Here is a 27600-nt window from a genome sequence, read left to right on the forward strand (position 1 = left end):
TTAAATAAGGTCGCCCAGAATCTGAAGGACAAGCCTATCATCCTTTTTATGTGGGGGTCTTAGATTCTAATTCATATACATAGATGCATTTAGTTGGGAAGGAATGTATGTAAAGACCAGGAAAGGAGGAAATGGCCCATGAGAGGAGGAATAAAGAGGCTTAAATGGTCAAGGGTGCAAGCATACTAGAGCCATGTGACATGAGAGGGGAAGAGAAACCCTGGAGATGGAAGTGTTTCCATGGAGATGTGAAGCAGAGATGAGGAGAAAGTCAAGCGAAACTGAGTTTACAAAGGTGCTATGAGGAAATCTGCTAATTAAAAATTTAATTTTAAGATATCTATTCATACTTGAGGAAAGAGAAATAGTTTAAAATAGATAAAAGTATAATGTGGGCATGTGATGGGCTTTAAGAGAAGTAATGATGGAGGTTTTAGTTAAGGTGAAGGAATAGAGAAGAAAGGACAGATGATAGCATGTGTGAGAGTCATCAGATATCCGGAGGGTTAGAGCATGCACACACAGTTTGCGTCCGCACCCAGAGAGGCCCCTCATGAACTGAGGTTTGATCACTGCAGCCTTAAAGTGTACAAACAGCTCTTTTGTTTTTTGGTTTGGTTTGGGTTTTTGTTTGTTTGTTCTGTTTTGTTTTTCTTCGAAGACTGTCTCCACGGATACCTACTAGCCTTTTCACACACATAAAGGACCAAGTTGTCAGTCCTGTGGCATTTTTGTCCTGGGTGATTTTGTGTTGAAATACTCAGTGGTAATGTCTTACAAATGTGAGGGCCTGAGTTGGATCCCCAGAACCCAACCTATGGGGTAAGTTCAAGGTCAAGAGACAGCCTAAATATAAATGAATGGTATCTAATAAAGGGTATCTGAGATTTACCTCTGGCCTCATCACACACATAAGCACACAGACATACGTGCCCATCGATGTATACACACACACACACACTCACTCACACACACACACACACACACACACACACACACACACACACACACACACACACACGTGTCCATTGATGTACACACACACACACACACACACACACATTACTTTCTTCATGAGCCTATGATGGTCTCTTACCTCCCTCCCCAGCCCTCTTACCTCATTTGCTCTCTTTGTGCTTCTTTCCTGAGATAGAGAACCCTCTTGTGGGTAGCTGTTGAAAGCCCTTTTAACTAGTGTCTTTGGGGTCTACCCAAAGCCTCCCCATATGTGAAAAGGAACTGGAGAGCAACAGCTGTTCCTTGATGTCTGGAAGCCACAGGCTACAGTCAGAAAAGCAGCAGCTGTAGCATCAGTAGCCAAAGCGCTCAGAGCTTTACAGAAAGGGCCACAGGTATGGGAGAGGCTGTTCTAAAAATGGATGGATTTAAAGTTTTAAACCTCTGCCTTCTGGCAGAGGAAGTAAGGCAGGCTCAGGAAGGCAGGCTTGATATAATTACAGTTTTGTTTCCGCCTGATGTGTTTTAGTCTGGTGTGCATATTTTGTGTTCTGTCCACATTTAAAGATTTAATTAAATGTTTTGTTATAGGGAACACAGCGCCGAATATCAGCATCATTACTTTTTATTTTTTCATTCTTCAGAAAAGCTGCTTCCCCTCATTTGGTTATTTTAATACATATCAGAATAACTATACTTGAAAATACTGACATGAGAATCAACACATTCTCTAAGGTCCTTGCAATGCATGCTGCAAGAGGACAAAAATACTCCCTGTCCCCTTGGCAATAAACCAAAGTTCTCTAATGACTTTCAAAATCTCCAGTGAAGAGCAATCCATAACTTCAGCACTTTGGTCAGTGGGGCACCTTAGCCAGTAGAGGATCTGGCTAAGAGAGAGGATGGGGAGAAGGAAGTTAGAGAATTCAAGATCACCATATATTGTTTGATGACTGTCAAAATCTCCAATACATCTTACTACAGATACTTGCTCATCCATGTTCATCTATTTGGTCTATTCAGAGTAGCCAGAATTGAAAACAGTAAAGATGCCCATCAACTGATGAATGGTTGATGAAACCATAATACACACAATGGGATATTATTCAGCAGTTAAGAAAAGTGAAATTCTCTGGTAAATGGACACAGCTCTGTGCAATCATCCTCAGAGAGGTAACTCAGACCAGAAAATATAAATAGTGCTGGTTTTCTTTTATTTGTGGATTATAATTTTACACTTCCGATATGTGTATCTCAATCCAAATAACTGCAGAGGTCAGGTAGTTAGCAAGGAGACCGAGAGGAAAAGGGGAATCTTTCAAAGAAGATGAGCTAGAATATAGTGCTAAAAAGAAATAAAGGAGAAACTAAAGATCAGAGAATTAAATAGAGAAGGGGATGGGAGAGAAGTATAAAGGAGAGAAGATGAGGAGGGACAGTGAACACTAAATGCCTTCTGAAAAACCATGTGGGAACATCTCACTGTAACAGCTTCTTAAAATATATACGTATATGGAAAGCATATAAACTGAATCACCATAGGATGGGTGAGGAACTGCCCTAACTGGAAGTCTTATGCAAGCAGGAATAAGCTACCTCTTGGTGAGTCATTGGCCAACCAGGTCCCATAGAACCGTCCCACACACCAACCGCAGGCTATATTGCCAAGGCTATCAGTTACCGTCCACAACTTGATGATAAGGACCTATGGCTGAAGACTCTACTATATCAAAGGAGATAGAGAAACTGAGCCAGTGCCCACCTACAAGTTTAGCCCTACTGACGTAGTCTCCATAGCCCTGGAAGATGCTCTGATCTTTACTACATGAAAGAGAGAAGAAATTATCAATGTCATCCAGCTACACACCCTGTTACCTATAACAACAACATGCCCACAGATGTATTGGTAGAGAAGTAGCACAAATGTTATGGAGGTAACTGACAACTCTCTTATTGGGTTGAGGGATGAGATGGAACCCAGAGGTGGGCAAGAACCTGAGAATAGATAAAGCATAAACCTAGGGGAAAGCCTGCCACTATTACTCTGGTAAAGGAAAATGTCAATGATTCCTGGTGGCATGTCACTCTACCGGTAAATCACTGCATCCTCATCAGAAAAGCTTCTTCCACAGAAACCCACAAATTAACAGAGTGAGAAACTTGGGAGCACTCAGTCCTACTCGGGGTGTCTTTATCAAATCCCTCTACCCAAGTTTTATGGATCTATGCAGAAAAGGCTGTAGAATGAGTGTAAGAGATGGAAGTGATAGGTGGCTCAAAGAAAACAACAGCATCCAGACGCAAGAACACAGCAAGACAGTGACTGACTGCACAAGACCTGCCCAAGTTCCAACCACATGAAACACTGGCACTGAGAAGGGGAAGTGGACACAACATCATCTCGCTTGCCAAGATGTTATTTGCAATATACCTACTGAAAAGGGAAATCCAGTGTTTTCCAATGGAGAGAGTCTGGGCAGAGTTGGAGGAAGGGAAAAAATATGATCAAAATAAATTGTAGGAAAAAATTAAATTCAAAAGTAAAATAAAAAATCTCCAATGAATGATAACCTAAGTCCACAGTAAATTGTCTATAATGTCTCTTTTTTCTTTTCCTCTCAAAATGTTGTTTACTAAAGTGAAGGATGGCCAGAAATCTCTGCAAAATAAAAGCAAGATAAAAATCTCATCCCTGTATTTTCAGATGTAGTTAAATAGTATTATACTAAAAAAATCAGAATCCAAATTTAGTTATTTTAGTTTTCATTGAACAAAGTCAATTTCCTAAATAAATGACTTACAAACTTTTTAAGTCACAAAATCTACTTTGATGTCCTATGAAAACAGAAGAAAAGATAATGTGCCATTTTAGAAAAGCATCTATTCAACACTAAGGCATGTTTGCTGAAATCCTGACACTTTCAGAGTATGGTTGAATGTGAATGTGTTTGATGGTGGCAACTTGGGATATACCAAGAAAGGAGTTGACTGTCACAGGGCTGAAGAGGAACGGATCAGAAGTCTCAGGTTCTATAGAGTTTGTTAATTAAGGTGTCAACCAATGCATCTTCTCAAGGGAAGATTAGATCTGTGCCTGAGATCTGTAAACCTGACCTTCACCTTGGAGAGGCATGGAGGTACTGAGAGGAATTTAGCTCTAAGAGAGTTTATAACTTGCTTTTGGTGTGGCTCTTTGCTGACATTCCCCACAAAGTTACTCTGCCAGAGCACTGTAAAAGAGTATCCCTAAAGACTTGAGAAAGTAGCATGGGGACTCTTCCATAAGAGAAGGAAGGAGAACCTGTCTTCAGCATTGTCCCGAGTAGGACACCTGACAATTCCCTTTTGACACATCTATTAGGAGAGCTCTGTAAGGCTGCTACTTCATTACCAGGTTGGAGTGCAGCCAATTATGGTCACTGTTGGTTAATCTGAATTTATCTTAGGAAAGCTACAATGATTGTTGCAGTGATATATCTGCTGCTATTTCTCTATACTGTTGTTTCAATCTGATTTTTGTGACATTCTACATGCTTTAATGAAGATGATTGCCTGCCTTTAGTTAGTTTTCTAGTTTTCTCCAGCACTATCAGTACTTGACCTGCTAGGTGAGTAACATTAGAGTAATCAAAGAACTAACTCTTAAAAATTACTTTAAAAGAACTTTTTTCAATTTTTCAACTGTGATGAATGAAGCAGAATTCAAAATTAATATCATTACATTTTTACATTGTAGAAATTAAATTTTGTTAAAAATATGTTAGCACATAAGCAACTATCTGAGTAAAATATTGACAATTCAAGAAATAAAATGGAAACCAGAAACACTTTGACACACAAAATCAAATACTTAATTATTTAAAAGCATAGGGAGTACTGCATGGTACCATGATTAAAAAAAAAAAAAGATAGCTTAAAACAAATTTTAAAACCTTAAGTTTTAATTTCCACAAGAACTTCTTTCCTATGCCCACAGTCATGTGACTTTACAGAAGTCATTTAATATGAATCACATTTTTCTTCACCTATATAGTACTCATAGTGATTGTACAATTTTAAATCAATCCAGTGGTGGGGGCATAGGAGAAGTTGGAATGTGAAGAAATAGGACTGGATATGATGTAAATATTTTACTTATGTATGAAATATGCCAAAATATTAAAAACCAGAATTTAGGTCATCTAGAAACTCAGACCACAACTTTTGTGTGCTGGATTGTCAAAATGAGCAGATTAAATTCTTAACATAGGTACTTCCAAAAATAATCTCTCTGAAAACAAGGTAATGACAGATGTGATTTGTCAAGATGAGTTCATGAGCTTAATATCCAGTCCAGTGTGACCAATGCTACTATTGAGAAAGAACAATTTCAGCATAAGAGATGGATCTTCAGCAGTTAAGAGCACTTGCTGAGCTTGAAGAGAAGCCAGGATCAGTTCTCAGCACACAGTCATCTATAATTTTAGTTCCAGGAATCTCGTGCCCTCTTCTGGCCACTTTAGGCACCAGGGACAAATATGGCACACATATCAACATGAAAGCAAATACTCATGTAACACAAACAGATATTAATAAAAAGAATGTGAACATAGACATAGTTACAAAGATAACACTGTGAAGAGATAAGGAGGGAAGGGAATATACATTTCAAAGACATATCTCAAAAGATCTTAGAAGATACTCACTCTTCTGGCATACTAATTTCATCCAAAACTATGAGACAAAAACAAACAAATAAACAAACAAAAAACAAAAACAAAAACTTTTTTTTCAAGCCATGCAGGTTATGGCCCTCAATTAGTTCAAGGAGACAAAGAAATGCAGTGGTGGGTTATACAAGTGTAATAGAAGTGTAAATAAGATGAAACCATCTCAGATTCGGATGGACCTTAAACCTACTGCTGGGAAACTTCATATAAAGATCACATGAAAAGAGCAGAAGGTCTTAAGGCAGCAGAATAGAGACTGAACTGATGCCTCCGCATGGGACAGGATACTGAAGACAACTGTTGGCCTCCAGAATTGCAAAGAAGCAGGAATCTGCCTTTATGGCATCTGCTGGAAGCAACTTTGCTGACTTCTTCCTTGATCTTAGGTCTGCCATCTTCAGATCAGTGATCTCAGTTTTTGCAGCAGATATAAGCAGATATAAGTTCAGGGAGAGCTACATAAAGAAGTGTGTGCACTGGTGCAGGGTCATGTGAAAATAATTGCTGCACAGAGATACCATCATGCATGACCTAAAAGAGATGGTCTCAAAGAAGTTGAAAATACAATAATGTTTCCCATTATTGGGAGAAAGTAGCGAGAGAGAAATCATGAGAGACTGACAAAGGGAACCAAGTTACAGGTAAAGACAGACAAGAAGCACTGTGTGTTGCCCAATATGGTGACTCCTGGCAATGATTACATCCTATCTATTTTAAAAAGATAGAGGAAAAGCATAGGAGTGTTTACAACATAAGTGATTAATATTTGATTATACATACATACACACACCATACATATATATGCATGCCTTTCTTTGAATATACATGTCATAACAAAGTGAATCTTCTCCTTAATATCTACAACTTTTATGTTTTATGTATCAATTAAAAATAAATTAACCAAAGAGTTACCAAGATGGCTTAGTTGGTAATATACCTGGCATTTTAGTATGAATACATTTGCTTGATTCCCAGAAACCATGCAAAATAGGCATGCCTGATAGCACTCACAATACCACTGCTGGGGACATGAATACAGGAGTATTCATGTAGCTCATTAGATAATCAGCATAGTGTAAATGCTGGCCAATGAGAGATGCTGTCTCAAAACATATGATGGGAGGATGAAAAACAGCACTGAACGTCACTGATGACCTCAACCTACATGCATACCTAGACACACACACACATGGGCACATATGGACATGCACACATGTGTTCATATAGACCTTAAAGTAAAATTTAAATTTAAATTAAATGATTTTAAAACTCTGTTTTAAAAACTCAGCTTTTGTGATCACATGGCTGCTACCGGCTTCAGTAGCTCACTGGAGCCTCTCAAAACTTTGTCACAGTCAATTACTCTCTGAGACGTGCTAATGGAACTCTATTCATCGCTGATGAATTTTTAGCTATTGCAGTGTTCTGAAGGACGAACAATTGTTATTTTCAATTGTGTGTCAACTGTGAACCCAATAGATAGCTTCAACCTTATGGACAAGGAAAGGAAAGGAAAGGAAAGGAAAGGAAAGGAAAGGAAAGGAAAGGAAAGGAAAGGAAAGGAAAGGAAAGGAAAGGAAAGGAAAGGAAAGGAAAGGAAAGGAAAGGGAAAAGAAAGGAATGAAGCCAGGTGTGGCAGCGCACGCCTTTAATCCCTGCACTCAAGAGGCAGAGGCAGGTGGATTTCTGAGTTCGAGGCCAGCCTGGTCTACAGAGTGAGTTCCAGGACAGCCAGGGCTACACAGAGAAACCCTGTCCCCAAAAACAGAAAACAAACAAACAAACAAACAAACAAAAAACCCAAAAAAAAAAAAAAACAAAACAAAAAAAACAAAAACAAAAAAACCCCAAAAACCAAAAAACAAAAAACAAAAAAAAAGGAAAGGCATGAGTGTGAGAAAGGTATCTATATGGATGAGAGTAGAATGACAGGGGTAGGGGGAATTAAAAGAGGGTCAGAGTGGGCACACACATAAAATGAACTGTAAACATGCATAAAATTGTCAAAAAACCAAATTCAACACCTAGAATTAAAAAGAAGGTAAGATAAAAGGAAGGGGGGGGGAGAGGGGAAGAATGGTTGATTTTCATTAAATCTCTAACAGTGAATGGATCAGAGGTTGTAATTAATTATTTTCACACAGGGTAGTTTTATAGTAGCAAACTGGCCACCAATATTATTTTCTATTTGATGCATAATTCCTAAAGCAAACGACTATTGCTGCTGTCATCAGCCTGTTTCTGTTGCTCTGAGTCCCTTCATTTTGAAGCTATCACCTCAAAGGAAACTTGGCTAGTTGGCTATGAAAACATGATGAACCTCTGGCCAAGATTTCGGGCTCTTCTGTTCTCCATTGGGATAAAAAAATGTCACAGCATTGTGGTAATATTGAATGTATAAATAAGGCTAAAAGTCAACACTGTAGGACCATCTTGCCTATGTTAATTCCCTCTGCTTTTCCTATGCCATCATGCATCAAATAGAATAGAGAAACCCCAGAAGAGCATCAATCCCACCACCACTGTTACCCATGCACTCACATCATGTCTCTCCCCTTTACCATGTTATCTTAAGTGAAAATAGACATTCTTTTAGTGCAACCTTTCCAATGACGATGCTAAATGCCCCTTTTCACAGATTCATTGATAGTACTCCAGAAAGTCTACAATATTCCCTGTACATTTACATTATTTGTTTATCTACTATATCCAAGTAATTCTTTGTTTCATCAATCTTCACCTAGTTACATAACCGACTCTGCTTTCACAACTCCTTAAAACAACCATGTATGCTCCAGCCCTCATGACCGCCTCCCACTCTCATAGTTTGGTACTCACTGTAAGATAGCACCACTCCACTCTGTGGAGCTGAGGTGGACATGTGTGTATTGTCTTACATTTTTTAGCTTAGCCAGCAACAACAACAGAATCTTGATTTGCTTCTTCCTATGTTCTGTCGCTTCAATGCTTCCCCTATGTCATGTGTTAAAGGCTTCTTTCTCATCAGCCTTTGGTACTGTTGGTAAACACTAAACACTTCAGGAGGTGCGGTGTGGTGGAAAGAAGGGCCTAGTCATGAAAGAAACACACGCATTGTTTCCCAAACACCTGCCCTGTGCAGGTTTTCTCTATAAAACTCCTCAATAATGTACCACTTCACCACAGACCAAAGGCAATGAGGCCAAGCAATGATGGATCAAAACCAGGAGCCAAAATAAAACTTTCCCTTAAAGTGAATATGTGATAATGTGTTACAGGAATGCAACGTTGATTAACACAACTCTCAGACAACAAGTATTTTTGACTGTCTCCTTTAAGTTGGAATGCTTCTGTAAATCAGACACTGGAGTCGTTGTCTCTCTACATTTATTGGCTTCCTTTACCATGTTTAATATAGGAATTCTAAAAATCTCAGCATATACCACATTTATAGCCATGGTCCATGCTGTTGGCTCAGAACACTGGTTCCTTAATGTTTATCTGTGGATGAGTAATGACAACTCTAATTTATGATGGGCAAAACCAAACAGCATCTTCCTACTATGCTAAGGTCCAGACAATTCTATATTTCCCCCTTTCCATCTTAGTTGATGGAATTTAGAATATTCTACTGTGTAAGGTCAGGATTTGGTCACAAAATATAAGAAATTTACCAATAAATATGATCTTCAGCACATAAAGAAACTACAATTTCCATTGTTGCCCTCCTGTTCTGAGTAGGTAGCTTTCAGTTCTTGGTACACAGTAGTTTCTTTTGTCCTCTCTACATCTGTATACTCTCTTACCATCCTCTCTCAATGTGTCAACTATTCTGTCTTTTACAATTAAGTCCAACCTGCTTGAACCTCAATGCTTTTCTCCATTAATTCTCCCTCATATGAGCACTCTGAACTCTTCAGGAAATGCACAAGACAGATCCCTGGCTTTAGGTTAAACAAAAACAATCTTGAGGATCCTTTGACAAAGTTGTCTTCATCCTACACATCCACAGGGCTTCTCCCCTTAACTCCTATTAAATTAAATTAAAATTTTCCATTACCTGAGTCTAAGGAAGAAATTGTTTTCCTGTGGACTAATGATATCACTGAACTTAGAACAATAATTCCTACACAGTTTGCAATCAATACACATTTGTTAAATGAATGAAGGATTTAGAAATATGGATCCAGAAGGCATATGATTCTGGAATATAACTCTTGCTAAAATCCTAAAATGTGAAAGGTGATAGCAGTTGATTCAGCCCTTATGTTAAACAATCAATCAAATAAAACTTAAATTTGCTAGAAATTTCCTTGGTTGCCTTATATATGATCTCAAGTAAACACTGCAAACATAGAAGTCAGATATTTTTGAAAACAGGAACATGCTTAAGCCGTAAGGAATGACAACAGAGTCATCTATAAGGATATCCATGTAATGAAAAGGAGGAGAAATGAAGTGAATACACAAAATATCACAACCAGAAAAATAAATCTGTATTCATCTCCAGAGAGCTATGGAAATAACACTCAAGTTCCAGAAGAATGCAGGACTCCTTAGCCACAGAATCAGAAGGCAATCAACTTGTTTGCAGATTCTAATCTTCTGTTCCTTCTTTATGTATTTACTGCCTGATATTTGATCACCTCATTGCTAGCAAGTCTCACAAGACAGAAACCTAGAAACACAGGGAAACTGAAATGAGTTAAAACTACCTCTGCGTAGCTTCCTAGAAGAATGTGCTGGGTGTTGGCCTTGGCAGAAAAAAAAAAATCCTGCACAGGATTGAATAAGATTGAATAATATTAAACTCTGTGAGAGAGCAAACAAAACTCAAAAGTATTAAATAGATGAAAGAGTATTACTGGATAAGAGGGAGATTGATGGGAACGGGAGAGAACTGGGAAAGGGAAATGAGAGAGACCAGAGTATGTAGCAGTACAAGTGTGAAGAGGATAAAAGACCAAAGTTAACAAAAACTCTAGGAAAAATACAGCAACAATAAAGGCAACAAAAAATTTATTAGAATGGACAGTGGACATGCTTTTGTAAATGAGTTGTTTCTACTAGCTTGATCAAATTCCAGTTCTATAAGGTCTGAAATTGTGAAAAATATTGTGAGTAGAGAGAATTTAATTTTTTGATATGTTTGCATATGCAAGAAAGAAAAACATAAAAGAGATGGAGGGGAAGGGAAGGGAACGGAGATGAAAGCGGATGATCAGCTCTGGAGATCAAGACTGACTAAATTCATTGGCTAATGAGGTCAGGAGATGGCTCTGTCTCGCCAGGAAGGATTACAGACACATGTCACCATCCTGGCTTGTCACCATCCTGTGCTTTGAGTCTGAATCCAGACCCTTGTGCTTGCATCACTTTACTGACTAAGCCGTGTTTCCCGCATGGGGTGATTTAATATAACCTATTTAATAAATGCTATGGGCAAGAACTATGGTATAATTTTCTCATAACGTTGTTGTAATGATTAAATGGCTAAACTGTGAAAACACCTGATCCACTCCACATGCAAAACTCCATCTTCTATGTCACTAGTGTGTTCAAGTGTTCTGCATTAGCATCTAATTTTAATAACTCATTTTCTTTTCATTTTTTTAAAATTGACAGAACTCTGAAGGCAATGTCTAGAATGTCTAGAAAGCAATTAACATATAGTTAAAATTATCCTGGGACATATAGAAAGATACATTAAAATGTGTAACAGAGACTTGTTTTAAAACAAAGGCAGCCCTTTGATGCTATTCTTTAAATGTGTTTTCTAACTTCAAATGCAGAGGAGAGTGTTGCAAAAGGTATTTTAAAAATATAACATGACATCTCCTGGAGGGAGAAATTTTTCTTCCTTTTGTACAGATCAAAGAAAAGAAAATGCGTTGTTCTTTGCAAAGTCATTTGGATGTAAGCTCTCTGAGAAGAGAATGCTTTGTCTGCCTCATTTATTACTAACTCACTTGATTACTACATCTTTATAATTGTCAATTAAAAAATAGTTCTGAGTGAATAAAATATGCCCAGATGATAGTGGGATTGGCACAGTATCCAGGCCTATGTGCCTCTGCAAGTGACGCTATACATTTAAAAGAAAAGAGGTAAATACTGGCAAGACAAAAACTAGCAATTGGACCAAGTATAACACAACTGTTACTCAGTTTCTGAGCCATTGTTGAAGATCCTCTACAGCACTGCTCAAAAAACTCATAGTCTATATGTAGGATATATTGAATGCATTCATAAATAGTTAAGAAATTACCAATGATTTCTTAAAACAGAATGATATTTTCTTCTCTTTCTCCCTTATCATTTTTTTCTGTAGTTTCTTGGTGCAGGGTACATATAACACAAGCTAGCCTCCAGTTTATTGTATAGCCACAGATGTATTTGAAACCTATATCCTCCTGCTCTGCCTCTATCTCCCAAGTGCCAGGATGCCAGGTGTGCACTTGTCAACCCGTGCACTTTTATAAGTTTCTTAAATTGACTAAAATAAACCTTTTATTGTAAAAACTAAATACAAAACTAAAAGTTTAGGAAAACTCATTGCTTCATTAAGAGTCAAATATAAATGTTTAGTTTGTATTTTTATAACATCCTAGTTGTATAGAATATTACACTTAAATTATTAGTTATTCAGACTTAGGGTAATAAATCATCAACTAAAAAGGAGCAGGTCTTCTTTAATTATAAGATATGTTCAGTTCTTAAACAAAAGGATTGCTAAATAGTGCCTAATTAGCACTGCGTAATAGCAGCACACAGGCAGTGGGCATCTGTAGACATTGTCCCAATCTAATTATAAATTAGCTCAAAGGTTGCCAAAGTAAACAGGCCAGCCTACACAACTCTTTGCCAACTCTCGTATAGGCATGTAGAACCAGCAAACCAAAGAACAGAGAAAAAGAATTTACTACTAAGTCTATTTTTCTCTATGAAGTCCTATGAGAAGAAAGGGCATTTTCTTGCTTACTATCTCACCTTTTGGAGCCCTGATCTTTCTTTTCTTAATCACACTTATTTTTATGCATTATGCTCTATTTATGCATTCTTCAACAGTATCTTCATTTATGACTTTGTGAATCAACAGCTTTGTGATAGGAGGCGAAAGTCACTTAGCTAATTACATGTGCTTGATAAGCCGCATAATAATAACCTCTGCGGCATTGTACATTAGTTGAAGGCGTGTAAACCACTGCTGTTATTCTCATTTGAAAATTAAAAGAAGAACTTTGGTGATTTAAAAGCACTCTGCTTCCTCCACATATCTTCTTAAGCATACTATGCATTTGACCCAAACTATGCCCTTAAGTTTTGTTTTGTTTTGTTTTGTTTTAAGCCAAACTCTATGTCACCCAAGCAACTTAAAGAAAATACTTCTGATGGAAGGTTGATAATTTTGTAACCTAAGTATCTTCCCTACAATACAATCTCATAAATCAGAACCATTTAGTCACTCCCTTCCCCACAAAGATGCCATAATGAAGTCTGACCCATGCATAGAGAGATGGGATATACAACACTGGAATACTAATATGACTTTTGTAGGAAGATTGAAATTTCTATCAAGTTATGAATAAGGTCAAAATAACACTTAGAAGATTTACTGCTGGAGAAAATCACACACTCCTATGAGTGATTTCCTGACTGTTATATAAAAACAGAGTGTGGACATGCTGCATTTCAATGCGAGCCTGCAGCTGTCAGTGTCTACATTTGCTCAATCTGGCTAGAGGATGATTTGAAGGTTGATTTAATTGTAGCCTCTGAATCATGTTCTTCCCCATGTTTTAAATTGTTTAACATAAATATATAAATGTTAAAGACGTTTGGAGACTGTAAATATTTCACATAAAGAACAAAATATCTCATTTTCTTCTAGAAGAGTAACTAAAAATAAAAACGACTCTTGGGGGGGAAATATCACCATGACCTAGTAATAGTAAATGCCCTGTAGCTGTAGCTGGTTCACCCTTACGCTCGGGAAGTCCACAAGGTATACAGGAGGAGCTCAGAATACGCCAACAGAAAACAAAGGTTTTGACTGAACTGACTATTTTGAAGAAGGTCGCACACCTCTACATGTTCAGGAAGAGTACAGAAACCAAGTCTGACCACCTATATATAAAGGCAGTCCTGTTTGGGTTCCTTAGGCAGCATAAGAGTGAGGTATCTTTTCCTTTATGGGCAAAGTCTTGGCAAAAGCCACATTCATGGGGCCACTGCCCATACGAGAACACAGGTTCCAGCAAGGAGCTTCCCCAGCAATATCTGCTCAGCTTGGGCTGGCTCCTCTGGCCCACCATTCACCTAACACTCACTCCCCAGCATCAGCAAGGCATCCTTTGGGAGAGTATCGCTCTTCCTCTGTAAACTTATACATGGTTTTCATTTTCACTTTCATACATACCTCCTTTTCTACATATTTTCTTGCCGGGTTTTCTGGCACATTCCTTGGATATTCTTTTTACTGAAAAATGAATAGAAGACTAGAAAATAACATGGCGCTCTATCACAGACCGCCGGAACATGCAACACCACTATCTAACTTAGTACACTCCTGCTTTTACTGAGTGCCAAAGAGCCCCAATTCGTTGAGCCTGCACATGCAATGAGGGAACGTTGATGCATCTTCTCAGGAGTCATTTGGTAGGAAATGGAAATTAGGAGCCCATTTCTACCTAAATATACGTGCTGTGGAAGAAAGAAAATGAGTAGGCACAGTGAAAAAATAAGAACAGATACACTGACACACAAAAACAAAAAGAAGCAGCATGCAAGCATGTAAAATATGTCTACATGCCAACAGGAAAAGCCATGCATACTACCAGTACATGTGAATTAATATTGTTAGAACTTAGAATAGAAAATAAATACACATCTCCCTGTGTTCCTGCAATGAACTCACCATCTTCAGTTGGGACATAGATGTTTAAGTATAGACAGTCTTCACTCTGGTCTTGGACGTATGATGAAACCACATCCAAGTTATTAGTGAACCACACAGGAAGCATAACTTCAGGCAATCTGCCATCAATGATATTCTGGGGACATACAGGAGCAAACTGAGTGGCGTTCCGGATGTCAGACCAGGGAGATGGTGGTTCTGGAGGCTGGAAACGATGTTCTCCTGTTGGTGGAGCGGCATATGGAACCCCAAGAAACTGAATGACAGGACCCAAAATTTCATTATTGAGTTCTTTCTTAATTCCCCTAATCTTGCCAAAGTTAGTAGTAACCAATGGGTCTACATCATCCAACTTTTGAGAGAGTACGTGAAAAGTCTGTAGCAAACATCCCAACAAGCAGAGAGTCAATGGGGCACCGGATCCCCTGTGGACCACACATGCCATCATAGCTCTCCAAACATAATTTGGCCACATGCATCTGGGAAGTGCCATGGTCCCACATTAGTTGTCTATTTGTCTGGTACAGCAAGGCAAGTATATTTGTATCCACTGGAGAAAGATGGAATGGTGGTAGAATGCAGCTCCAGTTTCTCAAATATGAGCTTGTGAAGGAATGCTCAAAGCACTCTTCATGCAGTAAGTAGCTCCCATTGATTTCACACAGACAGATGCCGCATCTTCAATCATCACTATTCATCAGGACATCTCCTATTGACCATTCTGTTTCCCATAGTAGCAATGTGGTAAGAGTGGCCATTGATGTAGATTTCTCTTGTATAAATCAAATCCAGGTAGCAGTGGGTCTATATCCTAGAGAGAACAAAATTAAAATAGATCATTAGTAAGAACAAGTTAACAGACATAAGTGATAACCAGATGTTTTTACAAAGAATAGAAACACATTAAGAGTGGCGAGAGTCAGGTAAATTGAACACCACCAAGAGAAAGTCATGGCTTGAAGAAAAACTACAGGTAGAATAGTAATTTTAAGTTACTGAGCAACTCCCCGGCTGACCCTGCATATACTAATGTAGAAACAGGCTTTGTCAAATACACAAGTTTTGAAGCATTGTATGCTACAGTGTCTTTTCAAGACTGAAGGTTATATGTGAACATTTTTTCTTTATTGATAATTTAATAATTTCAAGAAACTAGAAAATCGGTCAACAAACCTACTCAGAATCAGGATCCCATAGGCAGACCCCACAGAATCCTATGTTGAAAATTGTCAGTATATGAATAGAAGATCAAGTTGGTAGAATGCTTGCATGTATTGAAAAATAAATAAAAGTAAGAACTCATAACCATATTTATAAATAATACAGAACAAGTGTATTTATATCCTGCCTCCATGTGAGTTCAGGTTCCTTGACATTTCTCAAATTTTACAGGATATATCATTTACAGAAAGTTACTTTAAACTTAATGTCAAGAATTTAGCACGGAAAGTGCCATGAAACACCACGTGTAGAAGAGAAAGAAATTGCCACCTTTTTTATAGGCCAAAGATATTTTCCCATCTAACCATAAGATTCAGCTCACGATGAATTTTACAATGTGTAAATAAATTTTTGAGTCGAAGTCAATATGTTTTAAATTACAAATTTTGTTCTCTCTGTCTGTGGGAGATCAAAGGAAGAATACAAAAGAAGCAGGGTGATTTAAAAGAACAATCACATCTAATTGTGACATCTTGCATATTAACACTCATCAAACATCCCATGCTGTTTATTCAGTGCAATTGAAAATGCATCCAAACAAGCTGCAAGGCTCAGTGCAATGCAATGCAATCCGATCCGCAGGCTCATCTTGCACCCACTGTCAGAGCACACAGCTCAGCAAACTTGTGTTTTCTTGCTCAAGCCTCCTTTTAAAGTGCTTACTTTGGAAATAAGAGTGTTGATTTGTATTAGAGATGCTTCTGTCCTGTCATAGTAGAGGAATATCCCGAGGAAGGGCTGCTCTGGCAGGGATACTGCCCGACTTTGTGTTCTGTTAAAGGAGACTGTGGATCTATTTAGGGCAGTAGGAGATTTGTTTGTGAGACCGATGCTTCTTCACTTCTCAACAATCCACCACGGAGAAAAGAAGAAGATAAATGTCTTTCTTCAAGGGTATTCCATTCTGTGCTAATTCCCTCACTTTAACTGTGAAAGCACATTAAGAAACAAAACGTAAGCTTAGACCCTTCCTCCACATGCCCCAGACTCCTGCATTGACAGAAGATTCAGCAACAGAAGCTCGTGTCTGTAAAGAATGTATTATGGCACTGTGTGCACTGACTCATGTCTGTAAAGACTGTATTTTGCCCATATTTGCTTTGAATCATGGGGGTCGGGGGGAGCACAGTGGGTCTGAGTCTGGGTTTGCCTTTTGGGGGTTAAAAGTTACTATTCTGACACATAAAGGAGAAACCCCGCGGGAGGCCTGGAATGGCTTAGTTAACTATTTTCCTCAGCATCATTTTCAATTACAGCGATTTCCAGACATTCTCCTCAGTCAGATTGGTATCTCATTAATAGTCTAAGATAGTTGTTTGGTTATTAACAAAATAACGCTCCCCTTTGCACTTACAAGCTTTTACCTTCCTTAATTGTGTTAAGATAAAACTGACTCCTGGTTTTCAGTGATATGCTGCTTTCATAGAATATTGGAAGAATCAGAAATCTGCATAGCATAGAGAATTTTCTAATTTTCCTCAGTTTTGTTCTGGTAATTCCCAAAAAATCCCATGTTGCATGTGTGCAATTATAAAGAAATATAGTATTGATCTAAAGTTATTTTCTAGACATAAGTATTCTAATAATCTTTTAGGTCAGGTAATGTTAAAAAAAAAAAACAAACAAACCTGGTGTGTCTTAGTGATATCTTTGAAAGTAATATGCTTTTAAAATGTGCACAATTTGAACTATTTTCCATTATTAATGTTTCTTAAGTAGATGTCAAGCTCAAAGGCTTAATACATTTACATTTTATTCAGTACAATCCTAAACACAAGGGCTCAACTCACAGGCAATCGAGGTTCCAAAGGTTGAATAGGTTGGCCAGCATCTCTGCTTATCAATAGAAGAGCCAGAGTTCATGGTCATCTCACCTCCTGACCATTTCTTCTGTACTATTTTCAATGTATAATTATTTATGGAAACTCATTGTGAAACTATAGAGTTGGCACAGTAGGTAAAGTGTATGCCATGCAAATATTAGGACCTAAGTTTAGAGACCCAGTACTCTCACCACTTTTAGAGTGGGGTGAGCTATAACTCTAAGGGTGGAAAAGCAGAGACCAAAGAGTTCCTGCGGCTCATTGGCTAGCTGGCTATACTAACAGATTGATCTTAGCTTCAGTGAGAGATTCAGTCTCAAAAATAAAGCAGAGGAAAATGGAGGAAGATAACCAGCCTCCAGTCTCCATATACGCATGCATATACATATGCACATACACAACAACACACATGTGCGCATGCAAATAAAATTCTACACAATCCCATAGTATTTGAACTTGAATTAAACGATTTTGGTATTGTATAGCCTTTTAAAATACGGGGTCAAGTGAATACTCTAACAACTTTACAGAAACAAATTTTATTTGGTTTAACTTATTCTTATTGGAAATCCAGTTTGTTTTGTGTAGCCTTCTTTATTTAATCAATTTTACTTTACATTAAATACAGTGATAGCCTTGATTATACAAAATTGTGGTGATCATTTTATGAAAATATCTCTTATATGCAGAGAGACTGGAACTTTTTATGTACCTCACAACCAAGCTGCTGATGCACCTTGAGGTCAGTTTGCCTGATATCCTGCAGAGAATTCAGCCTGTTTGTTTAACCTGCCTTTAAGAGAACAATGGAACAACTTTTATTCTCTAAGCTAATGGGCACCTTTAATCTTGAGTTATGCATTCTTTTGTGCTCTTGATTCAAGGAGCAATGTATGTGCGTGTCTGGTGTCTGAGTGTGTGTGTGCATGTGTGTGCGCGTGTTACAGTGATTCTTTTTTTTTTTTTTTTTTTTTCTGAGACAGAGTTTCTCTGTATAGTCCTGGCTGTTCTGGAACTTACTCTGTAGACCAGGCTGGCCTGGAACTCAGAAATCCACCTGCCTCTGCCTCCCAAGGGCTAGGATTAAAGGTGTGCACCACCACTGCCCGGTGTTACAGTGATTCTTTGGTGAGAATAATAAATAGGTTGTTAAAAGTCTTATGCAACAAATATTTGCCACAGAAGATGGAAACTGACTTCAATATTGTTTCCTGATTGGTCAATTTGCTGTAACTCCCTGTAAACTGTTAAGATCTCCTATAAAGTATCCCTTATTCATTTCCCTGTGTGATTATTTTCTGTGCTGTTCATAATTCCAAAGCAAAGCTCTTTATTAGGGACAAGACAACCTCAGGTAATAGAAACATGTCAGATACACAATACAAATAGGCTATAGACAAGCCAGACACCACAAACAACAGACAAATAGAAGACCTAAAGGAAAAGGTGGAGAACTTAAACTTGTATTTGCTTTTCATGGACTTAATCCACAGAGAAGTCTTAAATTTTCTTTCCTAAATGCAACACCAACACAATGTGGTGCCTCTGAGGTTGTCTTCAATATGTTTACTGACACACACACAATCGTGTTGAAATAAAAATGTGTGTGTATGATGACATGATTTCATATTGTGGCAATCTATGCAAAGTGTCCCCATAGGCTCTGTAATCAGACACTTGGTTAGGATACTTGCTGTGTCAGGGATGATATGGAGATGTGGCCTTCTTAGAGTAAGTGTGTAGCTGAGGGTGAGCTGTGGGGGTTTATAGCCTCACACAACTTCTCGTTCAAGCTCTCTGTTTTAGAAGATGCAATATCTCAGCTTGTTGCGTGGTCTGCTTGCTGCTGTGTCTCTCCTGCCATAATGGATTCACCTCTAAATCTGTAAGTCTTAAATAAACTTTTTTGTTACTTGCTTCTGATCATAACATTTTATCACAGCAACAAAAAGTAACTAATGTGCTTATCATCAACAATAAGAAACCATTCAAATTAATGAAAGACCAAATGTCAACAAAAGGATATCAATGAATAACAAAGTAGTCAGAAATTGAAATTCTATATAACCATGAAAATAAAAGATCTAAAGTATCAGTGTAGACAGTTATTACAGTTTTTTAAATTAAATTTCAAATGAATAGGAAAAGTAAACAGTTATGCAAAAGAGTTAAAATTAAAAGCAACACTATTATTAACAAATGTCTAAACACATGGTAACAGATGCATTGTCAACACTAAATAATAGGGAGAATGAATGGAATTGATTTTAGTAATTAATTAATTGAAACCTAAAATGGATAGCCCATGGTGAGACTTCAAAAGGCCAATAATTAATACAGTACATTTGACAAATTCTAAGTATCTAATAGTGTTGGCTAATGCTCCTATGTATGGAAAGTTCATGATGAATTCTCTGTATTTTCTTATATGTTTATTTTCAGCACTTTTGAATAAATTGAATGAGATAATTGAATAAAAATATCTATGAGTCTATGACCAACATATAATATATATATATATATATACACATGTGAAAATGTCCTGATGTAGCAAATTATCCAATACAGCAAATGTATGCCATGAGCATTTAAAAACAAAATGGTTCTTAGATTAGACAAGTCCCAAATTACCAGGAGATTAGTCTATCAGTCCAAGAGAGACTATGTTTCTGCAATTCACTGCTAGGTAGTCCTTGGTCATAATGTTTTCTATTATTTCTTCCCCTAAACTGAAGAATGGATGGTCTCAATAAGACAATGTAACAATAATAAATAGTATACAAGAAAGCATCCTAAATAGCAATACATGTCACCTTCATTTGTTCACTAAAAGAGCTGGTTTCTCTACTGCATTGTTTCTTGATAGCCCAGGTTAAAAAACAAACTAAATTTATGTAAGACAGTAGAGAATAACAATATCCATATAATATTTCATCCACTCAATAAATATTTATTAAGAACTTACAATATACAAGCTGTTGTGCTCAATATTACAGAAAATTTAAGAAATATCTGATTGTTTCTCAGCAGACCATGATATTATCATGAATTAGGTCCCATTTAAGAAAAGTTCTGATGCAGGTTCTTATGGGATAGATGGGCAGAGAGATGGCTCACTGGGGGAAGGGTCTTGCTACTGATCTTGATCACCTAATCCCAGGGACATTAGAAGACTTGAACTGACTTCCATAAGTTGTTCTGTAACATCCACATGCACATAATAAATAAGTAATAATATGTAAGTGACATGATATGGTATCAGTGGATATATGACAGATGGGGAAAGCAATCCAGCATGCACAGACCTTATATGGTCTCCTGTCTGTTTGAATAGCAGAATATATTTATAATCTACCGTGCCTTTCTAAAGTCTTCTTTTATTTGTTTAAGTATGCAACCAAAGTTTCCTCTACTGATATTTCAATCCAAGTAATAATTTAATTAATTTAACACTAAATATTTCAGTCAATGATCAAATCTACCTACATGGCAGGCAGATATCTGTGTGACCAGCTCACTGAGACTGAAACACAGCATCAGTAGACTTTGGCTTCATGTTTTCCAATGGTGGTGGCCAAAACCCAAGGATACCGGACATGAGCCTATGGTGGAGGAACACTGAAGCCCTAGCATAAGCATCTGCATAATACATTTCCTCTTCTTTCTTTGTGTTCTGTGCTCTTTGCCTGTAGTAGAGGTATTCAGTGAGCACAGCCAAGTCCTTTTCTCACCAAATATTTAAAGAAACTAGAGGGCAACTATTCCCCATAGTAAAGAAAAAAAGCAGCATCAATGCCATGGTCTAAAAGTTGTTTGACATGAATAGAAGAGACAGGTCTGCCTCTAGTTAGTGGCCTGTGAAACCTCATGATCTCAAGACACTGAGACGGAGCCATCAAGCATGAGTATAAGATGACCCAGGGTGGAGAACATGTTCCAGGGAAATTAATAATAATTCTTCGTGGATGCCGTGGGGCTCATGATCCTTGAGCACAGCTCGGATTCTCAGGAAGGTGAACTTGGAACGCTGAGAGCTCACTCTTACACCCAAAACTGCACATAGGAACTAGTAGAAGGAGGGATTGATTGGTGTTCCCTTACTTCCTACTGGGGCTATTCTCATGGAATGCCCCAATAAACTTAATGCACATCATCTTCTCTCTCAAAGTTTCGATTGTCCCCACACACAGAAAACCTGACATGGGGAAAAAGGGTGAAATATCCTTCCTGTGAGGACATGACACTTTCATGTGTCCAGAACTCAGAGGATGAACATTTAGCTGTGGTTGGCAAGGCAAGCTGAAGCTAACTCATGTAAGCCCTTCACTTAGACACTAAACTGTTTAAATTTTATTTAGATTTCATCAACAAGTGATGGAACCCATTATATTATAATTCCTGCCAGGGGAGGTATATTATCAACGTTACAGAAATGTAAACTAGCAGGCTTGTGAAGCAGGGATGGCCAAAGAAAGTCATCCAGGTCCCACATCAAGACAATTATACATGAAAAGGAAAGGGAATGTTTTTGTTATAGAAAACTAGAAGAAAATTAAAGTAAGCTTCACCACTATATATTTGACTTAAGGCCAGTATCTCCATAAGGTCACTGAAGCATACACCACTGAGTTGTCCTTTGCAAGGTACAGGTGTTAGTAATATTCCACTATAGTCACTTTGTGACTATTGTTCATTGTCAGTGTAGGCTAATGCATCAAGATCTCAAGAAATACCAAGCCAGACATAATAACAAATGAGAAAATGTTAAAGATATCAGTTACATAACTTCATAAGGGATTTATATCCATTCCATCCATCCCATTAGCTGTGCTGTATTCCCTAAGAAGCCATGAATATTAAATATTAAATAATAATAAAAACTGCTGCCATCATAGATATGTAAGCATTTTAAAACATACTGGGTTTGTCTTCCTTCTGTGGGTAATTCTAGTTGTGTGTGTTCTCAGACTGGTGATATACACACTTATGGGGAGGCAAATGTATATATTTTATATGTTTGAGGGTTTGCTTTCCCTAGATATAAATTGAATCAGCACAAAGTTGCGACAACCACAACCTTGAGTAGATAGATTGGAAGAAAAAAGGAACAAGTTTTTTCCTTTCATACTGAGTGTGAACTCTCAGCAGAAGGCCATTCAGAATTGAGTAAACTGATGCTGAGCCTGAATATAGTGGTAGATCACCAAACAACTTCTGAACCTCCTTCAATGCATATATGTATCCACACCAGTTAGTCCTCATACCAGACACATAAGTTAAGTATCCTTATTTGAAATGACAAAAAAAAAAAAAAAAAACACCAACAACAAAAACAACAACAAAAACCCGAAGCTTTAATTAGCTAGATATCATGTTGAAGGCCAAAATGCAAGGAAATCCAGATTGAAGGCACAAGCACAGGACTGCCCAACCCCAACATATGTCTAAATGGGTTTGATACAGAGCACTCAGCTGTGCACCCCAGTGAGACCAATTCAGTGCAGCCATATGCTCACTGCGGCTCAGCATTTGAGTGTGGAGCACATGAGACACCAACAGGAAGGAGACAGAAAAAGCTGGGGACCGGCATGCTGGGGTTAATTAATAGGCATAATCTTGAGCAGCTCCAAACAGTGTGTTATTGGAACCTTATCCAGAAGCAATTTATAGCCAGTGGCAAAAGTAGATGATGAAGTAAGGCCTGTAGCCTCGGGAGCTGAGCTGAGGATGCTAGAGTTATAAGGAGCGACGATGACAAGGAAGGGTAATTCTAGTGTGGATATTACCTGTATCTGATGGTGGAAGGAAACAATACCACAGGCCTTTAAGGGGAAAAATAAGGAGTGTATAAGAACCCAAAGTTTAAAGAAGGAATTTTCTGAGATGTGACTATCAAACCTTAAGACACTCATTGCATACAAGTCTGAGGATTGCTAAGCCAATGCTGTGGCCATTCAAATGTCAGATGGGGAGGGTGTTACACTCCTCTAAGCACAGCTTTGGGGGAAGGAAGTAGGGGCTTCAGGAACTCAAAGTCACTCTTGAGTACATAGTGAGTCTTAGGATAGCCTGTTCTACTTTAGATCTTGAAGGTGGGCGTGGCAGTGATGTGATCGCAAGTGTGTTTTCCATTGACTACCTAAAGTATGAATCTTAATTTATTATCTCATTTAATTCACCTGTGCACTGTGAGGTAGCGATCATTTCTATACCTTTGTAATACATTGTTAAATACAAGTCAGAAGCAAAGCCTCTGGAACCCTTGCCAAGGAGACAAGAGCGAACCTGAAGCCTCAGAAGGAGACATGGTGGAAAGGTTAATGGACTCACTCGCTCTCTCCTAGTTTCACTCAGTGCTTCCTTCCAGGGGGAGGAGCAGGCTGGCAGACTTCACTAATGGTGTTGGGTGGTCTTCCTTCTCCTTTCTCTGCAGAGAAGCACAAAGGGTTCTCTTTGTTCATTTTCTCTTGGGCTATCTCTACTATCTGCCTTTCCAGTGATATAAAAAAAAATGAAGAAAATCAGATGTTGGGAAAGACGAAGAAAAAGTTGACGATATCCTGAAAACCAACCAACAAGGTATCTTAAGGTCTGACAACTAATTCTACCTAACTACACACTTAAGTTTATACCATGTAGGAAGACTTCTCTCAGAGACCAACGAGAGGAAGGCAGTTTAGAGCAGGAGGAATGGGAAGGGACTTTGGGTCATGTCTATCTTCCCTGGAGACTCTTCTCCCTGGCAATGTTTGCCTGGAGGAGCCCTAGCTAAAAGTCCCCAAGGCCTGCTGGCAGGTCAGTTCTTTCTTCCTTGATTTTTCTAGTCATAAAAAGAACTCTTTCTCTCCAGCTGTCCAAGTATTTATCATCCTCCTGGAGCTGATCCTATTGTACCTGTTCTCTCTCTCTCTCTCTCTCTCTCTCTCTCTCTCTCTCTCACACACACACACACACACACACACACACACACACACACACACACACAATCTAAGAACAGTCTCCTCAGTTTGTCTTCAGCATTACATTCAGTGAACACCAAGTACAGAGGCAAAGGAATTCAGGAATGCTGTGCTCATAGAGGCTGGAGTATAATAGGAAATAGAATGAGAATTCTGGAGTTTTGGTTTCTTTAAAAAAAAAAAAAAAACCACAGAAATGTTATAACAATATGTTTTCCTTTTAATCCCAGGTGTGAGGATACGACGGAGCTGCTTGGATTTGCCTCATGCTCTACCAGAGGTATAGCTTTGCCAGCTGCAGATAGTTTCTACAACTGTGTGATGTATGAAATTGTGGGAAATTTTTAGAAGGAATATAAATGCCTAAGCCTCATAGGTGGGTTGTTTTTGGTCATTCAAGATGGTTGGCTGTGATTGGCTAGCGGTCATGCTCAAAAAAGAAAAACTAGGTTCAAGGGTCTCCCTCCCTCCCTCCCTCCCTCCCTCCCTCCCTCCCTCCATCCCTCCCTTTCTTCCTCCCTCCCTCTTTCACTCTACCTTTCTTCTATTTTTCTTTCTCTCTTTTCTGGTGATAGGGGTGAGACAGGGAGAAGGGGATAAAGTTTAGGAAAACAAGAACCTACAAAGTACCAAAGACCAGCTACAGGAAAAGGTAAACCATGTGTGCATCTGTTACTCAGATTACTCTTTAGTCATCAGTGATCACTAGATATTTGAGAGTCTGGAGAGGGATGCAGGACGTGAACTTTGAAGGATGACTAGGAAGTGGCAGTTTAAGGTTAAGGGGTAGACTGTGTATGAGAGAAGCAACTGGACCTGCAAATGCCATGGAGACTGAGGCTTCCCAAAGCAACCAGCAGAATAATAAAATGTGTGTTTCAGGCTGCAAAAGAGAAGGGTTAAGAACTTAAGAATTTGTAGGCAACTATAGGTGTTAAAGTAATATATATATTATATATATAAAGAAACATAATTTAAAATAGGTCATGAATTTGAAAGACTAATTAGGGGTGTGTGGGAGGATATGGTGGGAGGAAAAGGAAGGGGTAAATAGTGTAATTATATAGTGATCTCAAAACAAACAATTAAAAAATTTTGTGTTGAGTAAAATAAAAATGGTCAAATCATTAAAAACAGCATGGTGATAAATCTAGCCTTAGTCGTTGAGAATAGAAGTTATGCCTTTTGCATTTTCAGATTTTAATAACCAGACATGATTGTATAGGACTTCACAAAGTCCCTCCTGAGTGAAGCACCCTGACTTCTATCATGTTCCATTCTCAAACACCATCCTTCTTTTTGTGTGTGGGTTTGGAATACCCCATTTTTCTAAAGTCTTTAGCTTATAGAGCTTCAAGCAAGAGGTGGTAAAATAGACAGAACTATGTTAAAGTTCAGTGAACGTGCCTTTTTATTCAACAGAGGTGCATATAGACTGCCATGGAAATGATGAGTTACTATTCAGTAAGATGAGGATTTGAGGAAGCCATGGAAGATTTTCTGACAACCGGAAGGGAAGGAGATAGAAGTAGCATCTTCTTATAGTTTTTTTTTTTCTTTATTATATAGCTGGACACTTCTAGGAAAAAAAAAATGCCTTTCACCTGTTTGCTGAAGTTGGAGTGCATCTTAGTCCTCCAGTCATGCTTTTCTATGGGGATGGAGAAAAGCACTTATCATTAAGTGTGCAAAGGGAAGTTTTCCTTTCTATTTATTTTGAGTGTACTATGATGTAGCATCTCAAAATATTCATTTTAAAATCTAGAATCTATTTAGGGATGCTGTCTTCAAAATGAACAGGAAGGTGAGTGAGGTGAAGGAGCAGGCAGAGATGAGACCGAGGGTTCTTAAAAAGTCAGGGGCAACAGATTTGATGCATATGTAAAATACTGCAGGACATGGTTTTCAAACCAATGGGTGACCCTGTGATCTCCCTGAAGAAAATGAATAACCACTCAGGAGCTCAGAGGAGACAGCCAGGTAGAGCTGATTGCTTCCCTTGATATTAAATTGATGCTCTTGTCTGAGCGGGCCAACCATAGGTCACAAGTCATAGCTTGTAGAAGCAACTTAATTATGCTTTCCAGTATCTTATAGAGAAACGGGCACAGCCAAAGTACTGTGGCATTTCCCATCCTCTATAGAAGCTTATTTTTGTTTCAAGTGAGTAGAGTGCCTGGGAAAAATGGGAAATCGCCCTTCCTGGTGCCTTGTTTAATTAACATTCCTTTAAAGAACCCCTCACTGCTAGAGAAGGACCACCACTTTGGCTGAGGAGATGTAAGGCTAAGTTGCTGGAGTGGCTCTGTGCCAGCGATGTCAATCTTGACCTCTCTGGAATGATTAGTACAGAGAATGTACTTAAGCATCTGTGCCCCTACCGGCCCCATCTTCTGCTGGAATTGGCAAACACTTAGTGACTATTGTTTACGGAGCAACCATCTGTGGAGTGCCAGTGAGACTCCTGACTACTTTTATACAAGGCACCAAACACCAACAATGGCTGCCTGTACCTCCCGACCTTATGCAGAATTTGAACTGTGACTCAGATGATAAAACTATTACATGAGCAATCTTCGTGTGCAGACATGTTTTCTTCTGTATTACAATGTCTTCTGATCATCTTACAAACACGAGATTTTAAAAAGCACTCTGTTCATGGACCATTTGTGTAGCACATTGAAAAAAATCAGATACCAGTAATAATTTAATATACACATTGACATAATGAATTATCATGTACTTTCAATAAATTATAAGAATGGAAATAATTCTATGGTTTTAGTAATTCTTAATTAATCCCTAAAAATAAACCAAACTTAATGTGAGTATCACTAAAACTTTTAGGATTTTCAAGTTATTATTTTGGAGGATATACTACATTACTTTAAAATTTCTGTAACATCAAATAACAACTGATTTCATGGTTTAAACAAAACAAAACAAAACAAAAACAAAGACAAAAGTAAAAAGACCGAGTATCAGCTAAGTAGGGCACACCCATCCATGCTGAAATATTGGCTATACTGATCAGT

General features: G+C 38.2%; 1 protein-coding gene across 16 annotated transcripts in view; it reads right to left on the bottom strand.

Moving 5' to 3' along the window:
- Nlgn1 (neuroligin 1) overlaps nt 1-27600 on the bottom strand; it is a 911059-nt gene that overhangs the window by 696872 nt on the left and 186587 nt on the right. For 7 of the 16 annotated variants that reach the window (XM_006535418.4, XM_006535422.4, XM_006535421.4 and 4 more), the window contains 2 exons: nt 14563-15373; nt 14065-14124 (listed from right to left, as the gene is read on the bottom strand). In XM_006535418.4, the coding sequence (XP_006535481.1) occupies nt 14065-14124; nt 14563-15055 (553 nt within the window). In that variant the 5' untranslated portion in view covers nt 15056-15373. Of the gene's footprint in view, nt 1-14064; nt 14125-14562; nt 15374-16446; nt 16797-23936; nt 23956-27600 lie in introns of those variants that run through there. The other 9 variants (XM_006535425.4, XM_006535424.4, XM_006535423.4 and 6 more) reach the window with 3 other exon arrangements.

Source organism: Mus musculus, chromosome 3 (genome assembly GCF_000001635.26).
Source record: "Mus musculus strain C57BL/6J chromosome 3, GRCm38.p6 C57BL/6J".
Classification (NCBI taxonomy): Eukaryota; Metazoa; Chordata; class Mammalia; order Rodentia; family Muridae; genus Mus; species Mus musculus.